The sequence below is a fragment of the Stigmatopora argus genome, chromosome 22, assembly GCF_051989625.1.
Source record: "Stigmatopora argus isolate UIUO_Sarg chromosome 22, RoL_Sarg_1.0, whole genome shotgun sequence".
Lineage (NCBI taxonomy): Eukaryota > Metazoa > Chordata > Actinopteri > Syngnathiformes > Syngnathidae > Stigmatopora > Stigmatopora argus.
In genome coordinates, this window is record NC_135408.1 from 1,793,566 (window position 1) to 1,808,725 (window position 15,160).

At 42.2% G+C, this 15,160-nt stretch overlaps 2 protein-coding genes and 2 long non-coding RNA genes across 5 annotated transcripts; 2 read left to right on the plus strand and 2 right to left on the minus strand.

Annotated features, from left to right (window-relative positions):
- Positions 1–575: 575 nt before the first annotated feature.
- LOC144067668 (LIM domain kinase 1-like) lies at positions 576–10,906 on the minus strand. The gene is made up of 15 exons (XM_077591476.1): positions 10,587–10,906; positions 7,768–7,906; positions 6,361–6,470; positions 6,122–6,286; positions 5,947–6,052; positions 5,616–5,863; positions 5,368–5,542; positions 5,212–5,298; positions 5,013–5,144; positions 3,264–3,323; positions 3,129–3,194; positions 2,822–3,008; positions 2,688–2,743; positions 1,403–1,560; positions 576–1,339 (listed from the first exon to the last, which is right to left on the minus strand). The coding sequence occupies exons 1-15, from the start codon at positions 10,628–10,630 to the stop codon at positions 904–906; spliced, it is 2,169 nt and encodes a 722-aa protein (XP_077447602.1). The 5' UTR covers positions 10,631–10,906; the 3' UTR covers positions 576–903.
- On the plus strand, positions 2,872–9,107 carry LOC144067672 (uncharacterized). The gene is made up of 3 exons (XR_013298019.1): positions 2,872–3,034; positions 4,048–4,221; positions 6,995–9,107. It is a non-coding gene; the product is annotated as an uncharacterized LOC144067672 (long non-coding RNA).
- On the plus strand, positions 10,454–14,031 carry LOC144067673 (uncharacterized). The gene is made up of 3 exons (XR_013298020.1): positions 10,454–11,758; positions 11,869–11,894; positions 13,892–14,031. It is a non-coding gene; the product is annotated as an uncharacterized LOC144067673 (long non-coding RNA).
- On the minus strand, positions 11,083–15,115 carry LOC144067671 (uncharacterized). Of its 2 annotated transcripts, XM_077591482.1 has the most exons (7): positions 14,876–15,115; positions 14,423–14,803; positions 14,097–14,315; positions 13,716–13,763; positions 13,353–13,376; positions 12,836–12,901; positions 11,083–12,013 (listed from the first exon to the last, which is right to left on the minus strand). In XM_077591482.1, exons 1-7 carry the CDS (start codon positions 14,895–14,897, stop codon positions 11,970–11,972), a joined length of 804 nt encoding a protein of 267 aa, XP_077447608.1. In that variant the 5' UTR covers positions 14,898–15,115; the 3' UTR covers positions 11,083–11,969. The 2 variants fall into 2 exon arrangements, with proteins under 2 accessions (XP_077447608.1, XP_077447609.1); XM_077591483.1 differs by lacking the exon at positions 13,353–13,376.
- Positions 15,116–15,160: the final 45 nt, after the last annotated feature.

A 15,160-nucleotide genomic window follows, 5' to 3' on the forward strand; every position in this document is an offset into this window, starting at 1 on the left:
AAAAACTGTCTTAAAACAATTACTAAATTAACAAGAATATTACAAAGTCAATATATTATCAGGTTTTGCAAGCTAGCTTGAACTTTTAATGATCTAAATAACGTCTCTCAATCATTTTACTTTTGACTAAGTTTTATTAAAAGAAAAAAGGACTGCATTAATGTAGTTTGTTGACGAAAGTATGGAGGTGGCTTTAATTTTAATAAATTTTCATTTAGCACAGCAAATGGAAAGGACAGCTACATCTCTATATTTGGGGGTCTTTGGGGGAGCTTTTTAATTTATCAGAAAACAAGAACAAACATTCTGCATTAAAGTATACTAGTAAAATAGGCCCTCTTTTAATGGAACATTTTAACATTTTTTGGGGATAACTAAAGCCCAAAAAACTGCATTGGCAGTCCGAGTGGGAACAGTAAAAGACATACGTATTATATACGTCACGAGCCCAGCCAAATTGTGAATAAAGTGCGCCTTGTAATTGAATTGTATTTGTCCATTTTGTGACATCCCAGTCGTGAGCTAATTTAGCTTAGCTTTTGAATTCACTGGTTTCAGAGCTGAATTAGTCGACAAATCAATCAAAAATCCAACCCATTTTAGGAAAAATCCAGCTTTAATCCAAACTTTGTTTCTATGGCAACATGTTCAAGCATTTTATGATATCCTCATTATGTAGTAGCAGATTAATGAAATTCCCAACTCGTTTTCTCTTATAATAAAAAGCAGTTTGAAATTCACAGCCCAGTAAAAACAATTGTTGAAAATTATGGCATATAAAGATTACGACAAATAGTTAATTTCAAATCAAAGCATACAACTGTAATTTACTACTGTTTCTCCTGGCATGTAGTGTCATGTGGCCTCCAATGAAGATTCCACGTATATAGTAAGATACTGCAGTCATAACAAAGTTTGGTCATCCTGTGTGGTTTTGTTCCATAATACTCTGCAAATCCTCCTAGATCTATGTAATGGTCCTGCAGGCCGGCTGTCAACTTGGGAGAGTTCTGGTCCACCTTGGGTTTCTCTTGAGTGCTCATGTTTATTTCCTCGACTTTCACAGGTGACTGACACCGACAAGCCATCATTTAGTTTTTGTTCTGCAAGTTCTTGACTCAAGTGCCCGCTTGTTTTCCGAGGTGTGCAGTTTGTGCTTTCATCATGATGGTTTGGATGAGATTGTGAAGATGTGGACAGGACGTCCAATTCTGAGTTGGACTGATGGTTCTGCCAGAAGTTTCTGCAGAGCTGCTCCATCTCAGAAAGGAGCGGCAAGCCAATGTCCAAGTGCATCAGCAGGTTCTCCAGCCACTCCTCCAGTTTGGAGAAGGACGGCCTGCCACGGTTTTATTACGTTTACATTACAGTCTAAAGATTAGTCTTGCGAGGAAAGGGTTACCTTTGATCAGCATCCAGGTCACAGCAGAGGGCAGCCAAAGGTAAAAAGGCCAAAGGGCACTGCAAGGGCTGGTGCTGCTCAATGAAAGCAGCCACATTTAAACCAAAGTCATTACTCCGAGTAAGGAAGTCTGGGTCAGCGCTCACTCTTCCTATGATCTGAAAATTATTTAAACCAGATACACATATTGTGAAGTGATTAAAAACAAAAGCAAAAAAAACATTTAAGTCTTTAGACCAGGGCTCGGAAACCTTTTTGACACAGGGAGCCATAAACAATTCCTATTTTCAAATTTTATTCCTTGAGAGCCATACTCAGAATTTGAAAATGAGATTTTTTGGGGGGGTCCTTTTGCCTCTTTTAATGTACGTACTAAATGAATTTCCTTTGACAACACTGTTACGCAGTTGCTAATCACTGAAAATATGCATGTAGAAAAGTCTAATCTCATCTCATTTTCTGAACCGTTTTATCCCCATTAGAATCACGGGGGGTGCTGGAGCCTATCCCAGCTGACTCCGGTCCAGAGGCGGGGGACACCATGAATCGGTGACCATCCGATCGCAGGGCACAAGGAGACGGACAATCATGCACACTGACACCCATACCTAGGGACAATTTAGAGTATCCAATCAGCCTACCATGCATGTTTTTGGAATGTGGGAGGAAACCGGAGCACCCGGAGGAAACCCATGAAGCCCCAGGGAGAACCTGCAAACTCCACACGGGTGGACGTGACCTGGATTTGAACCCAGGATCCCAGAGCTGTGAGGCTGATGCGCAGAAAAGTCTAATGAAAAAAAAAGATGATTGAAGTTAGAGGCATTGTCAGCGCCATAGTGCCGACGTGACGCCCCTATTGGTGCATTCGGGACTCGGCTCTGTCACCAGCGGTTTAAATACACATCACAGGTTAGCAAAGAGCCACATGCACCCATCAGAAGAGCCACATATGGCTCCCGAGCCATAGGTTTCCTACCCCTGCTTTAGACTAAGGCTTGATTAGTTGGCTAATTGTTAATCAGAATGTGATATTTGCAAATTTCATTTTTTTCTCTGAGAATATGTAGACAGCTAAATATTAAAAGCTAAGTATTATAACAGCAAATAACGTGTTTAATAATATGTGAACTGATTAGTTGACCAATCGCAAAATGAATCCATAATTATTTGAGAAAATAATCAAAATAACCATTTTAGGCAGCCAAATACGAGTCAAAAAGAGAAAATCCAATTTTTGTGTATGGAAATATAATCAAGCAGCTCATGAATTCTACTTGCCTACCTCACAAATCATGATTCCAAAAGAAAAAACGTCTACGCGTTCATCGTAGCTTTTCCCTGAGAGGTGCAAACAACGTCAGGTTAGGATTTTCCGTTTCCCAGTTGTTCATGTATTAGCCCCTCTTCAAAAGTCACCATGGATCATTTCCGGGGCCATCCAGTATGGGTTTCCAACCACCGTGTAACGTTTCTTGCGGTCCGGCTTACGGAGTTCCGTCATCGTTCCCTTTGGGGGTCGATCCATAGAAGAACTAGAGCTGCGATTCCTATCTGCAGTCACCAAGCGAGCCAATCCAAAATCCGCCACTACAACAGACTGATTCTATAACCAAGGAGAATAAAATCACTGTGAGTGTGCCAGTTTTTTTTATACAGTTAAAAAATAAATCAAGACATGATTTTTCATGATTATTAGCTTGTACAACTGTAACCCAGATGTTACCTCCTTAACCAGGCAGTTGTGTGAGTTTAAATCCCGGTGGATGACGTTCATGGAGTGTAAATAGGCCTAACAAAGAGATGTATTAATAAGTGAAATAAATTTATGCTGTGGGTTTCATAGTGCACAAAAACTCACCATTCCAGCTGCGATGTCTTTGGCATAACTCACTCTGACGTTCCATGAGAAGTAATTGTCCTAAAACAACAAGCTGGATGTGAAAAATTAGCATTAACGCATTTGTCACCTTGACATATGACTGGATCCTTTGGGCTAATCCTCAGTCATAAAGAAATGGAAGTCAGAAAAATGCAAGTCAACATTCTTTGGTCTGGAGCAATGTTCCCTCTAATTTTTCGTTGGTCTGAGCAGAAAGTCAACCTCCCTGAGCGCACTGAGTACCAGTGTGAGCGACATCATCGGTACTCGGATGATTCGCCTAAAGACGTTTCGCCGACGGACGTTTGACAGACGGGCAGGTCGCCGAATGAACGTTCATGTAAAACATGCTGTAAAACACGAAAAACATAAGTGGATAGAGCTACTGCCACTGGCTGCCGCTTAAACGGCACCATCATGGGTAAAAAAAAAAAAAAAAAAAAAAATAAAAAATAAAAAAAAAAATAAAATAAAAATAAAATAAAAAAATCCGATTTTTTTTTTTACTGCGCGCCATATGATTGCTGCTGCGCAGAGACGACGAGAGTAGTGCGCGATTGCGCACGCGCGCAGCTTAGAGGGAACACTGGTCTGGAGCAATATTTAGTTGTTTGGTGTTTTGTTTGTGTTTCTGTAGACTACTGAATGAAACATACCAGACAGACCTGGTATACAGTGACACTTTGCTACTTCGCGCTTGTTTTAAATGTTCTGTATTTTTTTTGTTCATTCATTCATCTTCCATACCGCCCATCCTCAAAAGGGTTGCGGGCGTTTCTGGAGCCTAACCCAGCTGCCTTCGGGTGAAAGGCAGACTACTCCCTAGACTGGTCGCCAGTCAGTCATAGGGCACACATAGATACAAACAACCATCCGCACTCCCAATCATACCGCCGCCCGCGGGAATCAAGCCCGCACCTGCCTGCAACGAAGTCAGGTGAGTGAACCTCTACACCACAAGTGGCATATTTTTTGTTTTTTATTTTTTAATTATTTTTTCAAGTTCATAAAAATGTGAAAATCCACGCTGAAACTCGAAAGCGGAAGCAACTCCCGTCTTCCGTTTGCTACTAGGACTCAGCACTGAAGTTTTTTTTTAAAATATATATATACGTATATATATATATTTTTAAGTTCATAAAAAAATGAAAATCCACGCTGAAACTCTTAAGCAGAAGTCACGCTTGCTCCTAGGACTCAGCACTGAAGAATTAAAAAAATATATTTTTTATTATTATTATTTTTTTTAATAGGGGTGACCCTACTTCACGGAGTTTCACTTTTCACAGGAGGGTCCGACCCCCCATTAACCGCGTTAATCGAGGCATTACTGTAGGCAAAATGGTTTTGTGACAGACAATCTCCTTTTAAGACACGAGAGTGAGTCAGGGCAAAACTGCCTGCAAAAACTGCCTGATTTTTTTTGTACCAAGCCAAAGAGGATGTCTCATCTCATCTCATTTTCTGAACCGCTTCATCCTTATTAGGGTTGTGGGGAGTGCTGGAGCCAATCTCAGTTGTCTATGGGCCAGAGGCTGGGAACACCCTGAATCGGTGGCCAGCCAATCGCAGGGCTCGAGGAGACGGACAACCATGCATGCTCACACCCATACCTAAGGGCAATTTAAAGTGTCCAATCAGCCTACCATGCATGTTTTTGGAATGTGGGAGGAAACCGGAGTACCCGGAGGAAACCAAAGAGGATGTGATCACAAAAATCTGCTGTACCATTTTCGTGATGGTTTCTCTGAGCGTTCCTCCCTGGATGAACTCAGAGACAAAGTGTATCCGCTTGTCCTTGTAAAAGAGCCCAATGAATTTTAAGACGTTGGGATGATCCAGACAGCGCATCACTTTCACCTTACAACCAGATGGAAGGTCAATGAAGAATCGTTGATGAGCAGGCTACTCCTAGAAGGACATTTACCTCCTTCAGGAAGGTCTTGTGCGTTTCCTCATCAAAACGAATCAACTCTTTCATCACCATCACTTCCCCTGTCTCCTGATGTGTCACCTTAAAAGTGAAATTCATCTCACAGTTTGTCCACAATTTCCTGTCACACTTGCATGACTATAGCTCTACCTTGACGGCCTGTCCGAAAAAGCCCCTGCCAAGCACTTCTCCGGGGATGAGGTCCGAAGGCCTGAAGATGCGGTGGGTTCGATCCCCGGGGTCAGCGCGCAGGGACTCTGAGCGAACCATGTCCTTCTTTTGGGATAAGAGCAACCAGGGTGACTTTTCAGTGCTGCAGCTTCGCCTGCAAGATAAAATATGATTTATAGGAGAAAGATAGGTCTGGTGAAACAAAGACAGTCAAAAGCTAACTTTACAGGATGTTTCGGGATCGGAGTCCTGTGGTTCCTCGATGCTTAGGCGAAGAGAGACCCGTTCTGATTGTTTCGGCAGTCTCAATCCCCGCTTCTGGTTCCTCCTCCAGGTTTGGGAGGATGTGTGTCGAAAGCATTTTTTCACAGACATAGTTCAGGTCTTCGTGTATGTTGGTGGAATTCTTGAGCTGTGGATTGTGCTCAACGGTCAGCTGCAGTGGTCTGCTGGTGTCCTGGATCACATGATCTACCTGTTGAAAATAAGGTTGACGTGAGGTTGCCTTCAGTTTCTCTGAACTCTTGCTCATGGATGGTTTGTATATTTATTTAAAACCTCGTTGGGGCAAACATTATGGACGGGAATGCCATTGACTTCCAGTATATTGTCTCCAACATGGACCGAAGACAGCAGATCAGCACTGAGGACGTCTGAATCTAACCTGAGGGAGGATGATGAAGGATAAAGGTAAAATCATTCAATCCAGGAAGTTTGCCAAAGGTGAACTCACGCTTTCACGGTAAGCAGAGGACTCTTTCCTTGGGTGAGTTCAGTGGTCACCGTCAGACCTCGATGGCCGTCTGTCTTTGGAGGAAGTGATACAAGCGCCACCGTGTGGGGGCTCGTGATGGTTGGCAACAAAGGTGAGGATGCACCCTGACTAAAGCACTGACCGCTGCGACACAAATGTCAGCTGAACACACCAAGTGAACTCAAAAAGACCCCAAACCTGGACACGTGTTGACTTACCAGAAGAGTTTGGAATGTTCCACGAGTGTATAGCTGTCTCCATCTCCAATGAATATCTGACACTTTATACATGCAAAGCATTCGGGGTGATACTTCTGCTCCCCAGCGACCTGTCAGCACATGCAATGGGTTTGCTATTGAGTACACTGTGACGTTGAGTGAGATTCTTATGTAGAATTTGCTATGAGGTGTCCCTAAACCTAATTATTTCTAGGATTGGGTCATGTCTCCTGTGTGTATGTCTCTTGTTTTCGTGTTTCAGTATTTTGGACTTACATTTCTCGTCTTTTTTTTTACAAGACAACCAAACTTTTAGCCAAGCACTGAAAATCAAACCATGTGGTTTCAAATTTGCTTCAAGCTTGATGTTGTCAATCTGCAAAATGAGTTTTAATAACGTCAGTGGTGGCTCGTCACTTGTGCTGGCTTGTATTTTGTTTTCCAAGATGGCGCCGTCACGCGGCAGCCAGTGGCAGGCAGTAACTCTGTCCACTCTTATTTGTTTTTCGTGTTTTACAGCCTTTCTATCTTTTTTTAATTACATTTTAATATTTCTTAATACATTCCTTTTTACTTTACTTTGTACTTTATACTTTTTACTTTAATGAATTTACAACTTTCTTTGTTCTGTTAGCCTGGCTTCTTTCTGCTACTTCTTTTTTGGAACCATTCAGCCATGCCTACGCTGTCAAACACATGGGACTGAATACGCAGCAGAAAGAGCAACACCTCAATGCCGCTGGAAATTCGGAGCTGGACAAAAGCGACGCTTCAGACCAACCATTCCATCATGGGATAAGGTGGAAGAGCTGTCGGCGCTTACCAGACCGGAAACGGAGTCAAGGGGTTCTACTCTGCTACTGTTGATTCTTCAGCTCCAGACTACTGAGGAACTGTGCGGCTAAGCTTGGAAGAGTGACTCTGCATATTCTCTACCTCGGTCACAGTCTGCAGAAGTTCCCCATCTTGTGGAAGACTTCCCGTGTGTGGTTCCAGTTTTATCCAACTCTACAACGTCTTTTTTTTTAGTCTGTATCCGCTTTTGCTACCGCAACCAAGATGGCGCCGCTCAAGTGGCTGCCGGTGGCAGTAGCTCCGTCCACTCTTGCTCGTTTTGTGTTTTTGCTGCTTTTCTGTCTTAATGATTTGATTTGGTGATTCTTAATGATCCCATATACTTTGCTTTGCTTTGTACTTTGTGCTTTTGCTTTGTTGTTCTGCAGCCTTTGCGACTGTATTGTCTAACTTGTAACTATGTGTAACTATGCCTTTCCTGTATCTGCATTCTCACCCTCTTGCTACTGTCACAATGAAATTTCCCGAATACGGGATGAATAATGTTATCCAATCCAATCCAATCACGTTTAAATGTTTTGACAAAATAAGAATAGTAACGGATGGGGCCACCATGACAAGTCCCGCCTGGAGTGTTTCAGCGCAGCCATGACAGTTGTCCCCGTAATGCTGCCAGTAGTGCTTCTTGCAGTACATTTGTCCATCCCGCTCGTAATACCAGTGCGACAGGACGCAGTCACAATCCCAGCACCTGCATACCAAGGGGAAAGCTGCGTCAGAGCTATATTAGTACATATGAATTTATCATTTATCTTCATTATCTTTTGCTTTCTGTTCACTTCTCAAGAATAGTTAGAGTAGATTTGGCATTAAGTAGCTTCAAGACCCTTTTTTTAGCTCAATGCATATATGCAGCGCTCATATCAAACCTGCACAAGTCCAAGGGGGGGGGGGGAAATCAGCGGTGTCTGGAAGAACAATGTACATGGTCTCAGTTGTATCTCATGGCATCTTATTGTACCCGATTTAAAGACTGAGTCACTCTATTTTGAGGACCTGCTGATATCGAGTCCTGATCCGATACCTCGGTAATCTAATAGCTTTTTATAAAACATAATTACTTCTTTTTTGGGTATACCCTTCTGTATTATTTTGTTACGTTGTAGCCCTTTTAAAATATTCTAAAAAAATCATCTTTTATCACCCAATTCTTCTAAAAATGTTGTGTAGTACAGTAATACCTTGAGATACGAGCTTAATGCGTTCTGGGACCGAGCTCGTATGTCAAATCATTTTTCCCATGTAAAATAACTAAATATAAATTAATCCGTTCCCCGCCCTCTGAAAAAAACACCTAAAAATGGGATGGTAGAATGGAAAAAGATGTTTTTAATTGTTCTAATTCACCACCTATGGTCACAAAGTACTAACACTTATAGGTGTTACTTTCATGTAGACTAATTGCTTCTACTCACTTGGTGTTATTTTCATGTAGACTGTTTCTACTCACACTGTAATCCATTATCTTATCCCCAATAACCAATCATCATGCAGCCTCTCTAGACCCAGAACCCTTATATAAGCCATGTGTGGCCCTTGTGTTGTTAGTCACATTTTAAACTCTGACCATGTCATTCAAAGTTGGGGACAAGTTCCCCAGTTTTTCTTCATGGGAAGAAGCTGTTAAAACGTATGAACAGGAAAATGTTGTCCAGTTATGGAGGCGTGATGCACATTCCATACTTGCAGCCAAGAAACGGATGCCAAACGGGATCTTTAATGAAGATATCAAGTACTATGAGCTTCAGTACTGCTGTGTTAAGGGTGCACGGAAGTAGCAAAGCAAATCAACAGGCAGTCGTCCAAATACCTCTACTTTTGGTCAGACTGCCAGTTCCAAATAAAGCTAAAGGCGACAAGAGATGGACAACATCTTGAGATCCAGGCCATGAATGATGTCAACCAGGCTACCTTTGGTCTTCACCCAACTCAGCGGCAGCTTCCAGATAAAGAAAAACAGCAGGTTCTTGAGATGGTCGAAGTGAGTGCAAACAAAAAGCTTCTTCATGAGGTGATGGCAGCAAAAACGGGTAAAATGGTTACCCTCAAAGACATACACAACATTTGCACCCAAAACAAGAAAAAAATCTTCTGATGTACCTGACATGCAGCTCATCTCCGACACGATCTCTAGCTACCCTGGAGTTACAGTTGAGTATGTGGTTGATGAAAATAACACTCTGAATGGATTGTTTATTCGGGCCATTGTTGTGCATGTTTATGTGTGCTTTTGTTAATAAATGTATGCCATAAAAGTTGAGTTATCTTTATATAAAGGTCCTTATCAATTATCACATTAAGGAAATAAACCTTATCAAATGTAGTTTCTTACTATTTACACACAGAATTCTTACCGGCTAAATAGCCATATGGGGCCATATAGGCTATTTGACCGATTACCGGCTAAGGAGCCACTGTCATATCGATTGCCATCATATACTTTTTCTTCTCAGTACCCTTCATTGCACTGGCTTGTTTGGACCGATTGTTTTTTCACTTACTAATTCTGAACTGATTAAGACAAAAAACACGTAAAAATTGCAAACTGCACAGCCGGTACTTGTAGATACGCGATGGAGATCTGGAGAGAAAGACAGAGCGATGCTGTTCTCATAAGCAGCCTCTCGCATATTCGGCCGTCTTGTGGCCACATCGGGAACTGTCTCATATGCTCTTATCTCGTATCTCAAATATCTCGTATTTTGGGACACTCGTATGCCAAGGGTTTACTGTACAAAACGTCCCTTTATTTGTTTCTTTTTTCTACTTAATTCTTTATTTAAGGGCTACAATCTCTACAGCAATCCTTTTCACCCAATTCCAATCTAAAAATGACATGACCGGGCCCTATTTTGATCACGTGATTGTTATACATCTGTTTTGTTGCTTGTGGCCCCTAAGTCATTTGTTGCCATTGACAGTGACAGACCTGACATTTATTTGAACTGGGAAGGCTGACATCGAGTGAACCTGTTTCAGTCCCATTGAGGGCTGGACAGAAAATTTGAGCAGAATAAGCAATGTGTACCATGAAAGTGTTCTTGTTTGTAAAGCAGAACAAACGTGGTGGGCGGCCACTTCCTTTGCAACTCCACCTCGTTTCCTCTGACACAATCACCAAGTCAAATACTATATCATTTTGTGACCATGGTAAAGAAGGCTCTTCCAATTAACTCCTCTTTTTCTCAGTGCTTATGTTCCAGACCAACCCGAAATAGGTGAACACTGTTGTCTTTGATTCTAGGAAAATGAAAACTATTCAATACTATGACCCAGCAAGAGAGGAAGTGTGTGTTGCAGCATGTTTGCATTGTTTCAGCAATCCAAGTTGTACATGCAAACCTCGGCTGACAAATGACGGTGTCTCTTACCGTCCTTTCATCCCCCTTCGAAACCGTTGGTCCCTCCGAGACATTCTGGGGCGCCTCGTTAAAGTTGGTCAAAAAGAAAGAAGAAAAAGTGCCTCCACACCCTCATGGGGAACATCTTCTGCACGCTCGTACAGGTTTCTTTCCTCTGTGTGTGTTAGTGTGTGCGTGTGCACCGACTTCCTGCTAATGTGAGTGGAAGAGAGAAAAAGAGAGCCAGTGACAGCAGATGCTGGTTGTTGCTCTCGTGAACTCTTCCCAGGATAGAACGTAGACTCCACCTTCCTGGTCCTGTTACGCCCTGGTGGGGATCTATTTACAAAAAGTCAGTCTCATCTGGAGCTTCCTTTCAGAAAGTCACGTGCAACTGCCTGGATGTGTGGGTGCATATTGGAACCGTTTTGAGATTCCCATTAGAAGGCCCCCCATGAATGTCTTGGTTGTGTGAAATGTGATCTATGTTGCCGTTTACTGTCATGTAAATAACATCCATACTGCATTCTGTTGATGAGTTGTTAGTTTAATGGAAAAGCGTAGCGCCCAAAAAAAGTACCATATTTCTTGGATTGAACATGACATTTTTGAAGAAAACTGAAGAAAAGTTACATGTGACTTGCAAGAAGAGAATCATTTACATCTTTTACTCCTAATGAAAACAAAACCAAATAACACATCAGCATCCAAATTGTAGGAAGTTCACTCATGAAAATCCTTAATCCTTAACCTTGACTAAATACAAAACAAGCTTACTTTCTTCTGCTCTTTGTCACTATAAGTTAAGCCTAATACACACTATCATGAATACAAAGTCGACCGAAAACATTCACACATGAAAACACACACGTACGCTCATGATGTGTGACGGAGGCTGCTCTGATGTTTTCCTGTTTTGTTATTACCTTACAGTGTATCGTATACAATACTGTATATATTATTATCTCCTATTTATCATGTGTGAACTATTAGGACTGGCACTTGTTGTTTATTTCCTAGTACTTCCCATTTATTGGGTATTGTGTTATATTATTAGCTCACATTTGGTGTATGTGTTGTTCCTCAACAGCAGTATGAAAGGTAGGCCGAGACTTCAGCACGTCGACCTCCTCCAAGGTCCGCCGCTGCGCGGCGTTTGCTTGGCGAAGGTCCACAGCAACACCAGCAGTGTGCACTCAAGTGTACGTCTTATGAAGAGAAATGTCTTATTTTCTCAGCTTGGATATTTCTTCAAATGAACTTTGTGTTTATTTTGAGGGAGTTGTGATGATGACGCACTGCTGACTTGCAGAGGATGTGCCGAAGCTCCGACGGAAGGTAGGATGTGTTCAGTCTGGGAATCGTGTAGCACCGCTGTTGTTGCAATGAGGTCATTTCCTTTCGGGAGTTCGTTCACTTCTTTCTTCGGCCGCAGTATTTACCTTGACAGCCACCGCCTACGACAACAATATAGTACACACAAAGGAGCTGTTGATAGGCAACTACAGTAATACCTCGACATACGAGTGCCCCGATACATGAGGAATTTGAGATACGAGTATAATTCCGGGCAAATATTTACCTTGAGATACAAGACACATTTTGATATACGAGCATACAGCCAGGTGGCCGACGCAAGAGGCTGCTTTATGATTTCACCGCCCTGTCCCTCTCACCCCATCTCCCTCATGCAAAGATCTATATGAGCACTGGGCGGAGCGTTGCATTTTTTCAGTTTTTTTAAATTGTATTTTATTTTTAATTAAGGTAAACACAATGGATCCGAAACAAGCCGGTGCAATGAAGGGTAGTGCGAAGAAAAGACATATGATTACAATCGATATTAAGCACGAAATAATCGAAAAACATGAGTAGTGTACGGGTGACTGAGCTGGCTTGTCAATACGTATGGAGAAGCAGGAAGGAATCCATGAACTTCTTTGCCTTGGTTATTGCACAAGAAGGTTTAAATTTAGTGTTACGTAAGATTAAAACTTTTTTAAGTGTGTGTGTGTAGGAATCTAAGTCAATTTAAGTTAAATTTAAAGTTTATGCTACGTTTTGAGCACATCCGTCAAGTGACTCTCTCCGTTGTATAAAATAATGCCTCATTTTATTATTAAACATCATAACCACTCGTATCTCAAGGTACCACTGTATAACATTATCATTGACAATTATGTTATACTAATAATTCACTGCCATTGATGACGATAAATCAAATCATTTTTAACGGGGGGCTGGCAGTGAATCATACTGTGGCGAGTGTCAGGGGTTACCTCTGTAGGCTCCAGCTCCAAGCATGTTTTGCATGGCTGCGTACTTGGCCGCCATCTGGGCGCTGGCTATAGAACAAAGAGAAAACTAGGTAAGCCAAATGACAGTGTAAAGCCACAGCTACTGAATTAGGTCAAGCTTTCAAATTGTTTTAGTGGGTCCCTGCAAATTGAGAGGATGCAATCAAGGAGCTATGCTTAAAAAAATGAAACTGGGTTTTAATCAAGTTTCAGGTTAGGGTTGAGAATAATAATGAGATTTCAAAATGTTTTCAAGTGAGGCTTTCAAGCAAGGGTTAAGGTTTCACTTAAGCAAGTCTCAGATTAGAAAAAAAGCATATGTTAAAAATATGGATTAATTTAGAGGGTTACAAATAACCTTCAACCACAGGGTTAGAAAAAAAGAAAAACAGTTTATCACAACATGAACATGAGAAATTGATTCCCAGATATGGGCCACATCTAGTTGCATGCGTTATAATGAAAAGAGCCAATATCTGAGGCTGCAGTGAAATCTTACATTTTTGTGATGCCCCCGCATATCCTACAAAACAAAGACAGGAAAGATAAAGTCAAGCTGGGGCTTGATGTGTTTTACTTTCTTTTTCTTACTCATTTAGCATGGAAATATTTTTAAAAAATGTAAGTCGTCTATCAATAATGGTTTTATTCATGGTTGTGACATTTTTTTTTATCACCTAATCACACAGTCCCTCGAGAACCGATACACTTTTGAGGCGTACTTGAAATGTATTCAGCAACCAAGAATATGTCGTGGTTTTGGGAGAATGGTTGCATGATAATTTTTGGGTGTGTTCTAAAATAATTCTACATGAGGCAAACAATATTAAACAAGGTGAAACTTGTCAAAAATTTTGCTTACCGGGAAAGCCTCCAGCAGCTGCCGCACCAAAGCCATTCAAAGCATTCCCTGGAAAAGCATGTTTGGCACCATTAACAATACTGTTACCATAGTAAGCACTCATTTACTTAACAAATAATTTAATCAATGTTCTTTTTCCTTCACTTACAATGAATTGTTTGATTATCTAATTGAAGGTTGGACCTGTAACAGGTGTCACCTGGATCCCCATCCCCCACATAGAGTACCAGTATGGACAGCGATTAACTCGACTATTGTCCTTTGCTGAGTCATCAACATTAGCACTACAGCAACAATTACCGTCTGGTGTATCAATGTCAGAGTCAAGAATTACAATCTTAAACATTTTGAAATGTTCCATCAACTTTAAGTTTGTTTTACCTGGTCCATATCCTGCTCCTCCCACAGATGGTCCGTAACCTGATTTAGCAGGTTTTCCTGTTCCGAGTACACCGGGTCCATATCCAGGAGTACCACCACCTAAAGGTCCACCTGCAGCAGCTCCTGGACCGTAGCCAAAAGATCCTGTTCCTCTACCCCCTTGGCCATAACCACCTGGGCCATAGCCACCAGGTCTAATTCCATTGGAAACAGCACCCCCTGTTGAAAGAGATGCATTCAATTTAGATTTAAATATTAGTAGCATTTTCTACAGACTTAAAATATTCTTGCAATAGTACGAAATTCACAGTGTGGTCAAAGTGTACCTGGTGTCATTGGTTTTCTTTTCTGGCCGCCTATGCCAGCACCACCTAATCCGTAACCACCCATTCCAGCACCACCTGGTCCAAATCCACCAGTTCCCATGCCAGGAGCAACTGGTGTGAAGCCAGATGTTCCTTGGTTAGCACCACTTGGTGCAAATCCACCTGTTCCAGTGCCTGGACCACTTGGTGCAAATCCACCTGTTCCAGTGCCTGCACCACCTGGTCTGAAGCCACCACCGGGCCCAAAATCTCCTGTACCTGTGCCAGCACCAGGTCTGAAGCCAGCCCCTGGTCCAAATCCACCCGTGCCTTTGCTGGCAGCACCAGGTCCAAAGCCACCAGTGCCATAGCCAGCTCCACCGAGTGAGGATGAACCATAGCCTATTATAAAAAAGAAAATTACAAAAATGCTCTTGCTAAATATTTAAATGTCAGACAGCATTGCCTTCATACCGGATTTTGGAGGCTTCCTCATGTCCAGTCCTTGACCTGCTCCAACAGTCCCATAGCCACCAGGTCCTGTGGCACCAGCACTTGGGCCATAGCCGCCGGTGCCAGTTCCAACAACACCCTGTCTTCCTGCTGCTCCAACAGTGCCTCGCCAATTTCCTCCAGGTCTGAAGCCACCTGGTCCAAAACCTCCTGGACCAGAACTGGCACCTCCAGCTCCAGTTCCATAGCCACCAGCCCCAAGTCCATTACCACCAGCGCCTACTCCATAACCTAAAAATAAACGGT